General features: G+C 42.2%; 1 protein-coding gene and 2 non-coding genes across 5 annotated transcripts in view; all 3 read right to left on the bottom strand.

Moving 5' to 3' along the window:
* intu (inturned planar cell polarity protein) overlaps positions 1-16,009 on the bottom strand; it is a 31,712-nt gene extending 15,703 nt beyond the window's left edge. The window contains exons 1-4 of one of the 3 annotated variants that reach the window (XM_078164043.1): positions 15,779-16,009; positions 11,712-12,316; positions 8,463-8,548; positions 1,346-1,561 (exon numbers count right to left, since the gene is read on the bottom strand). In XM_078164043.1, coding sequence (XP_078020169.1) covers positions 1,346-1,561; positions 8,463-8,548; positions 11,712-12,316; positions 15,779-15,819 — 948 coding nt within the window. In that variant the 5' untranslated portion in view covers positions 15,820-16,009. Of the gene's footprint in view, positions 1-1,345; positions 1,562-8,462; positions 8,549-11,711; positions 12,317-13,205; positions 13,464-14,062; positions 14,629-15,778 lie in introns of those variants that run through there. The other 2 variants (XM_033610322.2, XM_033610320.2) reach the window with 2 other exon arrangements.
* Positions 193-266, bottom strand: trnan-guu (transfer RNA asparagine (anticodon GUU)). The gene has a single exon. It is a non-coding gene; the product is annotated as a tRNA-Asn (tRNA).
* On the bottom strand, positions 15,198-15,414 carry LOC117246526 (small nucleolar RNA U3). Its single transcript, XR_004500734.1, has one exon. It is a non-coding gene; the product is annotated as a small nucleolar RNA U3 (small nucleolar RNA).
* Positions 16,010-17,845: the final 1,836 nt, after the last annotated feature.

Genomic DNA, 17,845 nt, shown 5'->3' with positions numbered 1-17,845 from the left:
TCCACTGTCAGCAGCACCCACCGCACACCTGACTGTCATGGAAGGAGCTTGTTTTTCCATCTCTCAGCCTGTTTCCACCGGAGGAGCTCCAACTATTTTTGGCCCTCGTTTCTCTGACCCTTACCCTATCTGATGAAAACCAGGTTACTCATTTACATGACACTGCTCGGTTACTTGAGCACAAAAAGCACTCGTCCCTGGGTGGGCTCGAACCACCAACCTTTCGGTTAACAGCCGAACGCGCTAACCGATTGCGCCACAGAGACTGTGGTGAGGCCACAGAGTGAGTGGAGTCCATCTTCTAATCCCACTTACTTGCATTTGTTTATTTTAGGAGTCTTGGCAATATGACAGATAGTTTGATTATGGCGTTTTAAATTTGTGCTACCACCAAAGCAGGGGCGTTGAGGTGGGGCTTTTAGCACTGAATGCTGCTGACTGGTCAAATACTCTGGACTTCTCTACAACAAACACTGTGTTTCGTCTGAGTCCGAGTCAAAGTCCAAGATTAACCATAAAGGAGATTTTTTGATAGCAGACTCTACTTCTGCCGTTATTTTTTTAATGCCTGCAGCTGCTGTTAATGTTTATTGTATTGTTGTGGTGCTGCACAAGAAAGGCTAATTGGCTGTGCTTCCCTCTGGTCATGCTGCCGCTATTCAGGTTAAAGTGGGAAGAAGCAGCGGGTCTGTCGGGCAGCTGAGTGAAGTGGAGCCTGAGGAGGAAACACTGGTTAGCCCCAGTTTCACTACAGGCAGATTCACTCGCTACAGGGGCGAGGAAATAAAACCTGAACAGCCAATCAGAGTGATCTCTCTCACTGACTAGCTCCGCCGCCGATTAAACATGCTCAATCAACCGAAAAGCCACCGACGCCGAAGTGCAGACGGTGTGGGATACACCGCAAAAACTAGGGCGACAGAGCCTAGAGCCTCTTGTTCTTGAGTAGATGCACACTTTCTTCTGCTCCGTGATTCGGCTGGCAGGAGAAGTTCAGTGAATAGAAAATAGTTCCCGCATGAAACTGCTCACAACGAGGTCTGTGGATTATCTTGAGTAACTGGGTCATGATTTCTGGAAAGAGACATTGCTGTTGAGTTTTTTGAGTTTATTTTATGGCACTTGAGCACCACAAGCTGAGTGCCATCTAGTTCCATTATATTGGAGAGAAGGCAGACATCTCTATGGCTGATATCTCCAACACTCTGCAACTCACACCAAAACAATCTACACTGATAAACAGATAAATGGGGGTGAACTGTCCCTCTAAGGATGCTATGGAAACACAAACAGCATTGCCTTGAGGACTCATAAATGTTTAATCATACATTTTATACAGACTGACCTCGTCGTGCGGTGATGCTGAGTCCAGTTTAAGTGAGAGGTACATGATGATGTGTGGGATGTGTCCTATGGACATCTGAAGCTCGGCTGTGTCCTCCCCCCACAGCAGACGCACCAGCTGGCTGACCGGCGGAGAAGCCTTTGTCTTACGGACCGATGAAGTGTCACTAGCAGTGCTGCCATCCAACTGAGCCACCGTCTCCAGCGTCAGTCTCACCTGGAGGAGGTGAGAGGAAAAATGGTTTGGAAAACAGTAATGGAACGAGGGGAAACGAGGAGAGACGTGAAGAACGGGACAAGCTGTGTGAAGGAGAATTTATAAAAGGAAGACAGACAATAGGGAACAAAAAAATAAAATAAAACCCCACATATTTGTTCGGTTAATATATCACTGCATCCAGTCCTTCTCAGAGTACATTCATTTATAAAATATCAGCCACTATGGCTCCACATGATTATACTCATGCGTCTGTTGTAGGAAAATAGAGGTGTGCATGTGTGCAGCGCTGCCAGAAGGGAGAAAAACTTCAATCATTACACATTCATTCAGGAAAAAGGCTGAAAAGCAAATAGCAGGATGGTGATTGTCAGAGAGAAAGTGACAGACATCCAGACCAAACCGCAGCATAACAAATAGCAGGGATCTGTGCGTGTGTTTTTTGTGTGTGTGTTCTTGTCTGAGCGTGTCTGACTAAATTAAAACCAGACCTCTGCAACCCGGAGAAACAGTGGCAGGACAACAGACGGCCTATCTTCTTTCGTTCATGCAGTATTTCTTTTTTTTTTTTTTTTTTTACTTTCCATACCCTGGTTCTTTATTTTACGCTGCCATTCATAGAAAGTCACAGTGGAAACAGAAATAGAGCCCCATGGAAATCCAACAAGCACGCACATGGAAACAGATGCAGTCAAGATGCACAGGATGAGAAACTGCAACCCTGTGGTGTTCATGTTCAAACTATCTGTCAAATCTACATTTAAATCTTGTACACTACAGGCTGCGTCAGATTATATCTCATAGAGGCTGAGCACAGGCCAAGGACTACCAAATTTAGATACTATACATCATAAATACCCCCAAAATGTCATTATGATATGCTGGTTTTCCATGTACATACGCATATCAAAAAAACTAACACGCAACTGATGGAAACACAAACCCTCTAACAACAAAAGACTGAATATTCAAACTTCACAGACTCACACTGTACAGAAGGTGCCCATTATAGACACGCTATGGTGGCATACCTGCTCACACATTGTGCTGACTCCAGGCTGAAACCTGTCAGCACTCGAGAGGCCATCAATGGAGCTGAGCTGATTTTAATTCAAGATAATCAGAGCCGGAGTCCAGATGTGAAAAAGAGCAGCTGGATTCTACAGGTTAAAAGAATGTGACTTCAGATGTGTGGTTGAAAATCACTGGTCAGGAAGAATTGTAAGAGCCCTTCAGCCAATCAGATAAACTCGTTTCCAAATTGAATTTTGGTGATATTTTCATGGTGGCCAACAAGCGTGAAGCACTGTGATGCTTCAAAGAGTGTGTTTACCTAGTTGAAAAACGTAAACAAAAATGTTTTTGAACAAGGGATGCACCAATCGAAATTTTTGCACATTGAGTCTGTTTTGAGTTGCTGCATGTCAAAAAATAATTATGACCTCACATTGTGTCAATCACGTTTCCACAACGAGTCCGAATCTTTCGTCTGTCTTTAAAATTTTCAGAACGGGTTCGATTTTCTGCGTTTTTCGCATCTGTCAGAGCCTTTAGAGTCGTTTGACTCTAAAGGCTCTGAAGAAAACGTGGTGGTGGAGCACAGCCGCGACAAGACAGAGGAACAGGTCGCACTAAGATAGTTCACTTTCAGTAAGATTCAGGTGGATGATGATGAAGAGGAGGAGGGTGTGGACTGCAGAGACAGAGACTGAGGACAGCTCCGCCCCTTCATGCAGCTGCAGTGCCAAATAAAGACAGGGAGGGAGTGGTGACAGCCAGATAAGTAACTCCAGTGGAGAGAGGCAAGGCAGGAAATATGTCTTTTAATTTTGTCTCGAATTGCGAATTTTCACAACAAATAGACCAATAAAACGCATTGGAATCAGTGTTAAGGATAGACCGATACATCGGCCGGCCGATATATTGGGCCGATATTTGAGTTTTTTACTTGTATCGGCATCGGCCGATAGGCGCGTGGGTTCGCGGATTTATTTTTCCCTGGCATGATTTACAGACAGGCATCCACGGGCAGCTCTGTGTTGCCAGAAGACCCTGCAGCACACATGCAGCGAATCCTACTGTGTACAGTAGTTGTTGTTTTATTTATGCTTCAGCTTAAATATTTGTTTATTTTATAAAGACATTACTGGAAGATTTAAGAGCACTGAACTCTTTTTTTTATTTGAATGTATAATAATAATAATGATAATATTCTACCTGTTCTACCTCAACTTTCCACCTTGTTTTAGTATTTTTTACTGTTCAATAAATGTTTCTTATTTTAAACTTGAGACCTGTAATATTTGTTATCATTGTGTCATTTTTTTGATGTAAATTGAGGGAGCAAAAGCAGTATCGGCCCCAAATATCGGCTCAAGAAAATCGGCAGTCCATAATCGGTCATCGGCTAAGGGTGATGGGAAAAAATTGGTATCAGCATCGGCCCTAAAAAATCCATATCGTTCTATCCCTAATCAGTGTGCAAGGTTTCTGTGCGGTACAGTGTTTTTCAGATGACTAATTTAAAAAATGCATCAAAAAAACAAACAAAAAAAAAACTGACTCAGTGTGGACGTGGAATATGCTGATATTCAGGTTTTAGGCGCATTCTTGGGACATATATACAAGTCATTTGGAATTTGGGTCTCAACTTGGTCTTGTAACACAGTTTGCGGCACAAAGCCTCTTGACGGTTTACAGTCAGCTCTGTGCGTTGTCATGGATACGTTGTACACAAACGAACTCGCAACAGTTTGCAAGGCTGAGGGAGAGATGCACGCCCTAAAAAAAAGCCCACATTCACACAGTCAGACATAGAAACAAATCGAGTGGCCTAGCGGTAGAGTGTCCGCCCTGAGCCTGGGAGGTCGTGGGTTTGATCCCGGCCAGGTCATACTAAAGACTATAAAAATGGGACCCACTGCCTCCCTGCTTGGCACTCAGCATCAGGAGTTGGAATTGAGGGGTTAGATCACCACATGATTCCCGAGCGCGGCACCGCTCCCTCAGGGCATGGGTCAAATGCGGAGATTTCACACACTCAGGTATGTGACAATCAGTGGGACTTTAACTTAACTTGACTTTTAAACATTATGAAAGATGCGGATTTCAACAGGTTTTTGGATATGTGCAACACCACCTTTTCAAGGAGGTGGATGAAGGAGTGAAAGGGGGAGGTGGTACTGACATGGTCAAACAACAAACATTTTGATGCAAAGAAGCAAAAATGGCACATGTGCCGATGCATGATCCACTTCATAAGGTCAGCATCTCTAACTGGAAGAAGAAAGCATTATCAGGTTTGATGCAGGTTTAATTTCTATAGGGTAAAATGCAGTGAAACCCTGACACAAGGGGAACATCCCATAAAGACAATACAGGAGGTCTGAGGAGTTTTCCCTGGTGGAGAAACTTAGTGAAAAATCAGAGAGGCGGGCAGAGGAGTGGAGGCTCTGCTGGGATTCAACCTCAAACCACTGGGGAACCTTGCAGATCCAGATTTAACCACTACATCTTAACTGGACACGCCCCAACTCCATTTTGGCGTTTGACTGTGACACAGAATATAAGATGTGCCATTTATTGAACACTCTGTGACCACTTGCATTGTGTAAGACATCTTTTTGGACAAGGATGATCTTAAGGGCAGTCCAGCTCCTAACCCAGGCATTGTTTGTGTCTGCAACTAAGCTCAGAGAGCCGTTTAGTACGCTTCAAGAAATAAATGAGGTGTTGTGGTCATTACTTTCCAAATACGAGGGTAGCCCTAGAACATATGGTGCCTACCAGATATGTTGAGAGAAAAAAAAGATCATATTCCCTGGTCAGAAATGTAAAACTGTAGTTTTCTAATCCAACGATCACTCCTTGGACTCTCCAAGGCCTGTCAGCACTAACCACAGGCCACCCGCCTCCCCAGAAGGCGCCTGCATCTGGGCTGCCAGCCATTTTAGCCAATTTTAGGGGTATTATTAAAGAAGAGACGAGTAGTGGTGGAAGACCATGTGATCTACCTTTCAATCGGCCACTCACTCAAGTGAGAGGGAGAAACTGTGAAAGCGATATCCTTAATTTCTTTAAGACTCACAAAAGGATGCACAAAATAGCTCTGATTAGACTGAGCCGAGGAAATTAAATTCAGACGTGAAAAACGGTGGAAAACTTTCAAATACAGAAAGTCTGAATCTGAGAAATCGCTGGGTGAAGAGGCTGAGCGGGCGAACTGCTGCACTTTCTCTCATCATAAATAATAAGGATGTGGTTAGACTGGAGTGTGCTCTCACTGGAATTCCAGTCTGTTGATGTCAGTCATTTAGCACTCGCTTATAGATGGACACACACACTCGTGCACACTAATGAAGGTGTAACTGAGGCTTGTTCGGCTACAAGGGTTAGCAAAGGGCATGGTGGACTGACTTTAATACTAATATTTGTTCCTCCGAACATAATAAGTACTGTCTCTGCTCCATCTGGGAGGGCTGGCACACAGAAAAACTGTCCTCCAACACACACAAGCACGCACTCCCTCACACACTCTCGCACAAAACAATCATTCTGTCAGCAATACAACTCTATTTCAAGTTTTTTGAGAGTCATCCTGGTGCCTGAGGAACCTTGTATTTTTCCAAAAAATCTGCCTTGCTCTTTCCCTACAATGTAATTTAGTTTCCGACTACATCTTCTAATCAGCTGGGCTTCCAATCCCACAACAGCTTCCTGTGGCACCGAAAAAAGAGTCACACCGCAGTCCTGTCTATCCGCCGTGTTCGCCATCAACCCGCACGTACTCTGTCATTTGCAAATTCCTACTTTTTGATGGTCTGCCTTTTTGGTGGAAATGCACGGCTGAGGCACAGACTATGGATTTTTTAGCTACCGATCAAAAGGATCATTGCTCAGTAATTGAAGGTTTTCTAATGTTAAACGGCGCTGACTTCTGCTTTCTATTCACATTTTAGCAGCTTAGGAGAAACCATGCATTTCAAAGTAATTTAATGTCTGTGTTTACTGTCTCAGTTTGCAGTTTGTGACAAGCCAGGGTCTTAAGGACGTTAATGCTGCCTTACAAATTTGGAAAGTGAATCCAACGTGAAAAAGGGTTACACAAAACATTCAGACTGTGGGCCTCAAATAAAAAGGAGGGGCTCCCAGTATTAGAGGCTATTGCAGCAGGGTTAACACTCTCTTCTAGAGATCTTTTTCCAGAACATTGTCAGTATTGATCTAGCTGATATGACAGTAGGGCTGGGTACTGTTTAAAAAGTTATGATACCAGTAGCAAAACCAGTACCCTGAAAGCAATACCGCTGCCAATTAAGTACTTCATTTGATACCCATAATGTGAATAAAGTGGCCTGTAGTATAGCCATAAATTTAGGGCTCTCCCTCTCTGAGCCACTTTGTCTTATCTGCAGCTGACTACCAAAGAGTATCATTAAAGTAGGGGAGCTCTCACTCTGCAGCTAAATCTGGAGACCATAAGAAATACAATGCTCGACTTGAAGCAATCTTAATCAACTGAGGAGTCTAATTTCTAATTTTAAAAATTATGGTGGCATCTCGGCATGCTGATATGTCAACACTGTCGATGCACTGCACTGGACTTCACCACAGACTGTATGGGTTGTGGCTGCTCCTGCTGCAGGAGTGTGAGCTCCATGCCCCAGACACAAACACACATTGACATCAGACCCCTGGTGCAAAAGGACAGAATACATGTATCATGTGACTGAATATGTTTTCATATTACTTGGTTCTGGGTTACTTCGGGTGATACCTTAAAAGGTATCGAGTACCAATATCCAACCCTACATGACAGACAGGTATCACGCTACACATTAAGGGGTCGTACACATGCTGTGTCTTAAACCACTTGGAAAACGTGAAGTCGGGCACTGGGCGCTACCCTTGTGACTTTTTTGTGTCAGCTTTCAAGAGTGCTGCGTCAGGCTGCGTCTGAGGTTGCTAGGCAACCTTAACAGGCACCGTATCACAGCCTATTTACCTGACATCCTGAGTGCAGAGCTGATCTTCTTCCAGACGCTGTTTATAAGTGTGGCCTATCGTCCGTGGGACAGATGTAAAGCTCTGGGTACCCCTGCACTAATATGATCAACTTTTCCGTATTTATGAGACTGATATTTACGGAAGAAGGAAAAGATGTCTGTTGGCTTTTATTGGTTTTTCTTCATCACACGACATGCAGTGCTGCCCTCCAAAAGTTGAACTCAGTTTATCTCAGGACGCAGCCAACGTTCCCTGAAAAATGGGTGCTCAGGAATGCCTGCGTTGCTCTGCCGCGCATCTACATTGAAAAATAATAATAATACGTGTTATCTAGGTGTTGGAAGGTGTTGGAATGGCCCAGTCAAACACCAGACTTAAACCCAATAGAACATATGTGAAAGGAACTAAAAAGATCAAGATTCACTAGTGGGCCCACCCGAAATCTTCAAGGTTTAAAAGTGTGGAAGAATGGACCAAAATCTCACTTGAACCCTGTGAGACATTAGTTTCTCAGTACAGGAGGAGTCTTAAAGCTGCCCTTTCAAACAAAGGCTTCTCCACCAAGTATTAGGGCATTTTTATAGTAGGTATGATTGATTTGATTTATCAACTGGCATTGACTCTTTTCAGTTTATCACACCATACCAAAGCCTCTTTACAAGCAGTTCATTCTCAGCTGAGGGAAAATAGGACAATGTTGGAACAATGTTCCAGGACAACAAAAGATTTTCCAGGACATTTTATTTTTCTCTCATGTTTCACGTGTTTTCCACGACTGGAAAATCGGTCAACTGTTTCCTAGTATGCGTGGGAACCCTGCTATCAAAATCGATTCAATAGAAAACTGCAGATCGTTGTTACTGAGCCTTTATTGGGCAGATTTACACACACTGACCTGTGTTGGTCCTGGGATGCAGGACAGAACCCTCTCGATGTTCTCAGAGGTCACGTCCACATCGTCCACTGCTACAAGCACATCACCTGCGCATGGCATACAGAAAAGGAACATTTAGCAGCAGCAAACCTGGGCCGAATAATAAATAGAAAATAGATCCCAAATAATACTTCAAGTGTGTGTTTAACCAGCTTACAGTCCCACATTAAATCTGGTTTGCCGCACACCTTCAGACCAAGAAAAGGGGCCATGAGAGGAAGTGATACATGGATCTCATAGTAATAAAAGATGTCCACAAGAAAGGGAATGAACACTACTACTTGACTGTATTAATTGTGATGTACTTCTGACCCATGCACTTGGCTGTGCAGACCCAGTAAAACACCAATAAAGAGCTTCACCTGCTTGTGAGCAGGGGAACTCACCACCATCTCAGTAACAGAGCTATTTCAGGTATTTAACTGCTCTAATTGTTTAAGCATGTAGCTGTGCTGCATAAAAGCTTCTCTAAACAGTAACTCATGTGGGTAGTCATTTGTGGTGAAGCACGACTGGCGTTCCTCCGTCTGCTAGTAAAAACTGTCCGATCATTAGCCCTGATAGAAGTAAATCACTTCAGAGAGGCTGAGCTTTCAAACAGACAGATTTCAGCAGCACCAGACCTGCATTTAGGGTTTCCTTCACTCTACGAAACCATGCTGAAAGTTTCACTAGGACTGAAAATAGTTGCTGCTCAGAGTTGGCCATGAGAAGTAGCTATTAAACATCCTGCACACATTTTTAACAAGAGCATTGTGGTTTTACCAAAGCAGAGCTGAAAACTGAAACTATGATAATGATTTGTATTTCTTTGTAGTTGTTACTATGGATTCACCACACTGAAAGTGCTGAAGACAACATGATGCAGTCCTGGGTTAATTCTTGCAGTATATTCCTTCAGAATAATCAGAAACCTATCTAGTAATAATTGTTTATCAAATAATTGTTTATCTATTTTAGTTTTTGGTTTTGTACATGATGCTCATTATTTACGGCTTTGAGCTCTTTTTCTTAGAGAAGTATTTCACTGCTGGAGAGATGGTCATTTTGTAAAACTAAGCTGTCTATGCAAAAGAAGAACATACATATTTTTAAAATTGCTGCTTTTTGGCCAGAGAAAATCTAAGAAAAAAAGCCAGTGTATTCACTTTTGCTCAAGAGGCAGTAAACCTACAACAACCAGAATGCACAGTGCCACAACGGACCGATAAATGCTCCTGTTGGTGGGTGACATAATGTGACTTATAGAATAATAATAATAGTACTTATAATAGGGAACGCAGTAGGTAGCAGAATCTTGGTTCAGCCAGCCTAGAAACAGTATGGCCCCCACTTTCAGTTCACAAACTCTCATAATACAGCCAAACAGTGCACTTAAATATGTTTCTTTAGACATTTTAGGCGAGAAATGACTATACTGGGTCATATTTGGTCAACACTGCCTACTTTTAACATTTGACCTGAGTTTGGTCTGTGTCTGAGAGAGAGAAGATCTCAGTTTTTTAGCTACGGTTTATACAAGAAAAAGTATAGCGCCCACTTCCAGTTCACAAACTCTCATATTACAGCCAAACAGTGCACTTACATATGTTTCTTAAGACATTTTAGGTGAGAAATGGGCAATACAGTGACTGCATAGGTCTGTATTTGGTCAACAGTGCCTAATTTTAACATTTGATCTGAGTTTAGTCTGTGTATGAGAGAGAGAAGGGGGGGCGGCTTGTCGATCTGCTTCTATACTCTTTCTGTTCTTGGTAGTGGTAAATGATGGCGTACAATCTGGAGTTCGAGCTCATTTTTCGCTGGCAAATGAGCAAGAAGATCTGGGCACTGGCAAGATAGAAAGGATGTTTACCACGGTTTATCTATACATATTACCCTACACTGTTACAATACAAAGCTAGTTGAAAATCAACAAAGTATCCCTTTAAGAAACTCTGTGTGTGACTGTGACTAAGACTGTGTTGTAATAATTGTAGGCTTTGGCAGTGCATTTGTGTGGTGTGGAAATGAATGAGTCAGTGCTGGTTCATGACTCCACAGATGACTGCTATTGAAATCATAACTGCTGCATAGCTGCATTTTCCCTGTCTTGACAGCAATTGATTCTCTTTGAGGATGGAGAGAGTGCCTTCTGCAGAGGGTCAGTCACAGAAAGTACTTTTCTATTACCATTTAAATTAAATGTTCCTTTCAAAGATCGTGCTTCTCAGATTAAACCCTCCTCTGCTGAGCTGTGCATAGATACAACTGCCCAACCCCAAACTTTTTTAGCAGGATAGGATAGCTCTTTACTTCTCCAGAACACTAGAGGGGATGGATAATAGCTAGTTAAGGGTTAACTTCAGTGCCTTTCAACCTGGACCTTATTTTCCAGTATTTTTGTATCTAAGTGACTAATGGGAACAACACTGTTTGAAATTGGCTCAGCATTGAGTGAGAGTGGCCGACAGCAGCTTAACAGGCTGCAATGTCCCCATTCAGGGCACTTGAGCACCGTCAATTTCATGTCCACTACATGTGCTTAGTTTTGCCACTGACAGCCCTTTTCAGCCAAATCAGCTCTGGTTCTTGAACCGGTTTCATTCAGGATTCTTGGAACCTTGGTGCCATCTAGCCCCATGTTTCCCATCTGGTCCAGCCACGGGGTCCAGATGTCTCCTTCGTCATTAGTTCAAGTTCCACACAGTTCAATACATTCAGTGAGTTTGGCCATGTTGTGGAGCTAGTTTGCTGTCTCTGCGAAGTAGCTGTCTGTTACTCTACAGCAGGAAGCAGCACCAAAATAAAAGCTCTGTGCTAGAAATTCACTGTACTTCTAAATAAAATGTGTTTTTTATCAACTTTACACATTTCAGAGTCACTTGCTGTCCATTCAGAAGGGACGCACGACCCACTTTTAGACTGCGACCCACCAGCTGAGAACCACTGATCCCATTGTAATCAAGAATGTGTCATCAACAAAACAGTGTCAGTGACAAAAACAAACAGTTTTAGTGGATGTAAATTGGCAGTGCACAATTGCCTGTTACAGTGACATTGTAGCCTGCTTCATTGCTGCTGGCTGCAGTGTTCTCACTCACTACTGGACCAGTTTAAAAAATTGTTCCCATGTCTGCCTTTTCAAATCTGTATGGAAAATACTGTGAACCATTTAAGGTGACCACTGATAGAAAAACACATATTTAACTGTTGGAGTTATGGTCTTACCAATTAAGATCTGGCCACATTTGATAGCCGGGCTGTTGGGTATTAATCCATGAACAGTCAGTCTTTCCTCCTGCCCGACCACTGAAGGGTCTCCCTGTCCTCTGCTCCATGAGGGGCGATGCACCACCCCCAGCAGCGCTTCCAGCAGGCCTCCACTGTCCGAGAGAGGTGTTGATGACCCTCCAAGGCGTTTAGGGTTGAGGTAGACGCACACTTCCTTCAGCTGCTGCTGCTGAACCATCACACCCTGCCTTTGACCCGGCTGGTTCTTCAGGATGGACGCTGGAGGCGACGATACAGCAGAGTTGTCTTTACCCCCATCCTTCCCTCCTCCTCGGCGCTGAGACGGACGCCGTTTTCGCCTCAAGATCCTGGCTAGCTTTTTAAGCGCTGGCTCGTTTTTCGTCCGTGAACCGCAACGCTGCTTCTTGTTTTGGTCTGTGATGATCTCGGCCTCCTTTTCGCTGAAGCGAACATGATTGGTGGAAACACCTTGGTTGGCGGTGGCTTGGGCCAAGGCAGCCTCCTCTTCGCCCTCACTCAACTCCAGGTAGAAGAGCTCGCCATTCTTTTGGATGTCATCGAGCCATTCAGGTTCCAAATCACTGAGAGAAAACAAACAGAGCTTTGAAAGGTACCTGGAGTCAGAGGCAGAGTGGTATGAAACTGGGGATACAGTGGGAGAAACAAGACATGTACTGATATGAATAAAAAAGTACAACAAATGCCTCCACTTGTTTGCCATCATTTCCACATCATTACTTCTTTCTGTCCCAAAAAGGATGAAACATTATCTGTGCAGTTTCAGCCATTGTTGTGCCTGACTTGTTTTCAGATCACTGACATACTAAGTCAAAAATACTGTTGTTTTTTCTGATATATCAGATATTGCTCATGTTTATACTGTAATGCAGAAACAAAAACGCTAAACTAAAAACAACTACATGTACAAAGTTTGAACACAAGCTTGACCAAAAGGGTGGGATTAAAAACTATTTTCTCTTTTGGTTTCTCTCCTTTTAACCCTGCTTTGAAGAACCTGCGGTTGGCAGCTTTGACGTGATATCCATAAATCTACTGAGGACGGCAAAAAGCATACAATTATTTATGAAGGTTTACCTCCCAGATTGAAAACACTCCCCAAAAGCTATGAAAAGCACAGGGGAGGAGCAATGGTGAAGTGTGTGGATGGGCTGACGCTCCGTCCTCCCTCTTTGGCAAAGCCAGACACTGACTCACATTTAGGAGTATTTATATTAACAAAACAACTATTTTTGGATCACATGTGGTGATAAATGATATAAAGCAGCAGCACAGCACAGCCTAAGGTTTGTATCTGCAGTGTAAACCATGAAAAGACTGTCAGCATCTCTTCCTCATGAAGTTTTTTAAAGTTCAACCATCTGATACAATCTTAAACAGCTTTAAGGTGTCGTATACTGTCATATGCATGTGCAAATTGTTTGTTTGCTGTCTCAGAGTCAAATGTCTTACTCAGAGTAGTCGGAGCTGTTGAAACTCGGTGATGTGGATTCACAGTCACTACCGTCACCGTGCTCGGCATCTTCTTCTTCCGTTTGTCCGCTACTAAGAGCTTTTCCGGTACACTCACGCGCGTTTGCGGAGGCCATTTCTTCACGTGACGTTTCTATCCCCCACGGTAATCTCGAAACGCGTTTTAAAAAGCTCAACTTTTTCACAGAAACCCACGGTGAAATTCGCTCGCCATGTTGTAAGCATCGATGAGCTCGCTGTTGTATCACGTGACGCGAATGCGCCCAATCTGATTGGCGGAAGGCGCAGTTGCCCCGGACAACGCAGAAGCTTTCCGAGCAGAGCATTCTTTTGCCTGTGTGGCATGGGCCACCGTGTGCCAGTTTACCTGGCAGCACGAGACTCTCAACGAGTTAAATAATGCAGCTGCCACACAGACAACACCACATACCTGCTCACATTATATTTACAGGACTATTTAATTCAATTTGACACTATATTCAGAAACAATGGGGATAATATGCAACATTTTATTTAAATATCACACTTTAAATCATTAGAAAATGCATAAAAAGATAATAAGATAATAAGATCAACCTCACTTCTTGACGCCACAGCAATTACGGAAGTTGGCACTGAGGATGCAATGACCACAAATTGTCTGCCTCTACTATATTTCAAATTAAATGCACATTTCTGCTTTTATTTTATTGCCCTCATTTTCTCCAACTCCCTGCGGGCGTGCACGAGGTTTTTAAATCCCCTCCGGTATTCAAAGTGCCTCTGACCAATCAAAAGCACACTTTAGATTAATCTACAAGCTCTATTACAATGCATCTTGTAAAGGCTGTACTGACCTGTAAAGGAGAACACTGCGAATAGAGTCGAAGTCCTCTAAGTTTTTAGAGAATGAACCTCCATCTATAGAAATGTTAAACATCATTTGTGTGTCATGTTGTCGCCGGGCCAACAGCGCTGTTAACTCAAGCTGTCCAGTTCGTGTAGAAGCAAATTAAAACTCCAAAATGTCCCCAAAGAAACGCTTTAAAAGCAATTTGTCCGCAGCCACAAGTCCAGATGAAATGAATTCCTCTCCTCTGTCCCGTGTGAAGTTTCTGCCCGCATGATGCAGGCTGAACTGCGTCTGCAACACCACAACGAGTCCTCCTCCAGTTTCTCACGTCAATCACTGACCCAGAGGAGGGGACGGTCCAACACCGACGCTATTCAGAGGCAGCAGAAACCCACTTTGAGTGTTTCTCCAGGCCAGCAGAGCGGAATTTGTCCCAGCGGTCCTCTTGGCAGGTGGAGTAAAAACCCGCCTCCTCTGGGCGACCGACACAAAGCTCAGCAGACAAGCCCACAGCGTCCTATTCAAGCCTGGGGAAATAACATAGCTGTCCCCACGCGTATCCCTGGCAATGCTCCCAACAACATGTCAGGCACAAAGACACCCTCAGGTTATTTACTTTAGCAGAGCAATAAACTTTGATTGGTGCTGTGGGTTGTTTTCATGCCAGGCTGCAGCAGCAATATAATATCCATTACATACAATATCCTATAAAGAATGTGCAGCATTTAAAACGTTATTATGCAAGATAAAAGCTACTTCAGCTGTAAGAAAGCTATTTAAAATGCAGTTTAGTGAGGAGTAAAAGTGGTTTGTTGCTTTTCAGTTTTGAATATTGCCTTAAGATTCTTATTACTTGACAGACAGTGAGGAAGGGAGTGAAATATGTCACACCGAAATGCAGTGAATTTATATGACCCTAATTTTGAGGTTATTAAATACAAAACTTGTACAATAATTGGGTTCACGTATCTATAGAAATATTGGCACCAGTATTATAGATAGTTCTGTCAATTATGGACGAATACTGCTATTAATACTACTTGTCCAACACAACCATCAGCCCAGACTACAATTACACCTTCACTGCACTTTCCTCCAATATCTACGATTCTTAATTTGATTTTCAACATTCTTGCGTAACCACTCTGATCATACTCCTTCCCTCATTGTCCCCAGAAGAGACAGTGAACGGTCATCAAAAGCAGAGAGCATATGAACTGAATCAAGTCTCTCTGCCCGCTTCGCGCTCAAGAAGGAGTATCACCAACTCATCATCGTGGCTAGCGAGACCAAACACTTTAGAAACACATTTCTCAAGTTAAGAACTATAGAAATGATCCCTGAAAGTATAGTCTTAACCTCTACACTGCCCTAACCCTACTATTCATATGGCGAACCTGTGCGTCACCATCATGGTGCTCACATCCCAACACTGCACAGCACATGTTTATACTAAAATATTATCACATATATAACATCTTAACAGCAAAGCAATGGACAACAATGAATAGAAGCAACAATATACACATATATCCGCATTTGTTATCGAGAAATAACAACTCTAAACGCACGATAATTACAATATTTGACACAATAAATACATTTTAACACCGATCTACAGACGACACAAAGCACAGCAGATACATGACAGCTGTTCCTAGAATAAAATACTTAATAACTGTTAAAATAATCTATAAATATATGTATTCACAATACCCACAATGCTTTCTGGTGACATATCTGTCCTTCAAAGTCTCTCATTGGCTGCTGTGGTGCCGCATGGCAGCGTGTTAACCTCCAATGCTAACAACAACATTAACAAAACTAATGTTTCTAGAGCCGACATTTAAATATATCTTCAAGACATGTACATTGGCTGAATGCTGGCGTCACATTATATAAAACAGGTTAATGCAGGAATTTCGTCACGAAGAAAAAGACGATAAAATCACACTTTAACGTTAAGAGGAGCTAGATAGTGACGGGCTAAGTGTGCACCGCGTTTTGGCTTCCGACGACAAACGAGGTTCCACCATAGTTCCCATGTGTGACTAAATATCGCGATAAATAACGAGACATGTTTAAGTCTTAAAATTATACAGGGCGCAGTTTACAACTTTATCACACTGCAACAAAATATTTAAAGCTATTAAGAGTTTCTTTAGGAACAGTTGGGGGACATATTTTCTTGCTCATTTGAAGTTTTCTCGTTAAACTACATGGTGCAATCTTCTTCTATGCCAATGTTCATTTGCATTTCGTAAAAATCATAATTTAAAAGTACATAAACGTAACGGTTTGTATTACAATAGTTTCACAGCGTATTAGCTCATTGTTATTACTGTTGCATTATCACTGAGTAAAAGATTAGCATTGTCTAAAAGGCCCAAAATATTTGTATTAAAGTGCCTGTAACTGTACCCTGTAGGTACGGGTTACGTAAGTCTGCGCGAGGAGGTTACGCAGCACCAGCTAGCAATGTCGGTCGGCCCACCTACGAACTTAACACATATTTGAAGACAGACCGAATATGACGGTTCATCTTTTTATCCTAAACATGTTAAAACCACCATTTGTTTTATAAAGACTGTGACTATAAGTGTCTTCACGCGACAACCTTCAGAATAGTGACAGGATAACGGTGATGCTAACGTTAGCTAACGTTATGTGTACCGTTAACTGACTAACCGTCTGAACTTTCAGCCAATAACTGACATTACTTTACAGCTTCAAAGAAAACCCCAAACGATGCACATATTGCAAACTGTTTTAACTAGATTTAATGTTAAGATATAGCAACAGTACTTTGAAAACAAAAACCTAGAGGATTTACTCACCATCCGTCAGGTAAATACGGTAAAATGTCCCTCCCTTGCAGAAATCGCGCACCTTCGCGCATGCGTAATCGAGACAGGAAGATAACGTTAACAACGTTAAAATAAATAAATAAAATAAAATAAAATATCAAGACAGGAATATAACGGTCACAAAGTTAAAATAAATAAATATTAAGACAGGAAGACAACATTTACGAAGTTAAAAGATAAAACAAAAAAAATAATATCAAGACAGGAAGATAACGTTTATAAAGTAAGGAAGCAAGTGAATAAATAAATAAATACTATATATTTTTTTAAAGCTTAAGTCCTATATATTGTCGGTGGAAGACAATAAATTACATACATTGTTAGGAGGCAGTTAACAAAAATAAGTGTAGATGTGTCCTTTCTGAAATAAAAATTAAAAAAGGAATAAATACGAACCTCCTTTCCTCTTTTTTTTTCTTCTTCCCACCTTTTCTTTAACCTTGTTAGTGAGTGGTAATATATTTAAAAGGTAAATTGCAGTTTTTCTTTATGTGGAGCACAGACTGTCTGTTTCAGAATATAACTCTAACGTGTATGTTTGTCATATTCACAACTGTATAACAACCTGGTATGCTCCTCTACAGATTTGTCTCACAACCCCAGGCTGCATGGCTTATATGTTTGTCATGTTATATCACAAGTTTACTAACTTGTAACTGCATCTTTTAACATTCTTATCAAGATCTTCTTTATAATTGTTGTATCTTATTTTTGTCTTATTGCTGCTCTGCGTACGTCCATGCTTCAAAATATGGCTATAATCAATATTGCTCAGCTCTATTTTGTTGCTTAATGTTGCTTGTTGGCACATCTATATGTGCTGAACAGAGGATATTGTTGATGTATTGTATTCACCAAAGGACTACAGTAATGTAAGGATTACAGAGGGGGCCCAGACCCAAGGGCTCAAAGTGTCAGGG

The sequence above is a fragment of the Epinephelus lanceolatus genome, chromosome 22, assembly GCF_041903045.1.
Source record: "Epinephelus lanceolatus isolate andai-2023 chromosome 22, ASM4190304v1, whole genome shotgun sequence".
NCBI classification, from domain to species: domain Eukaryota; kingdom Metazoa; phylum Chordata; class Actinopteri; order Perciformes; family Serranidae; genus Epinephelus; species Epinephelus lanceolatus.
This window is presented reverse-complemented; position numbering and strand designations above follow the sequence as displayed.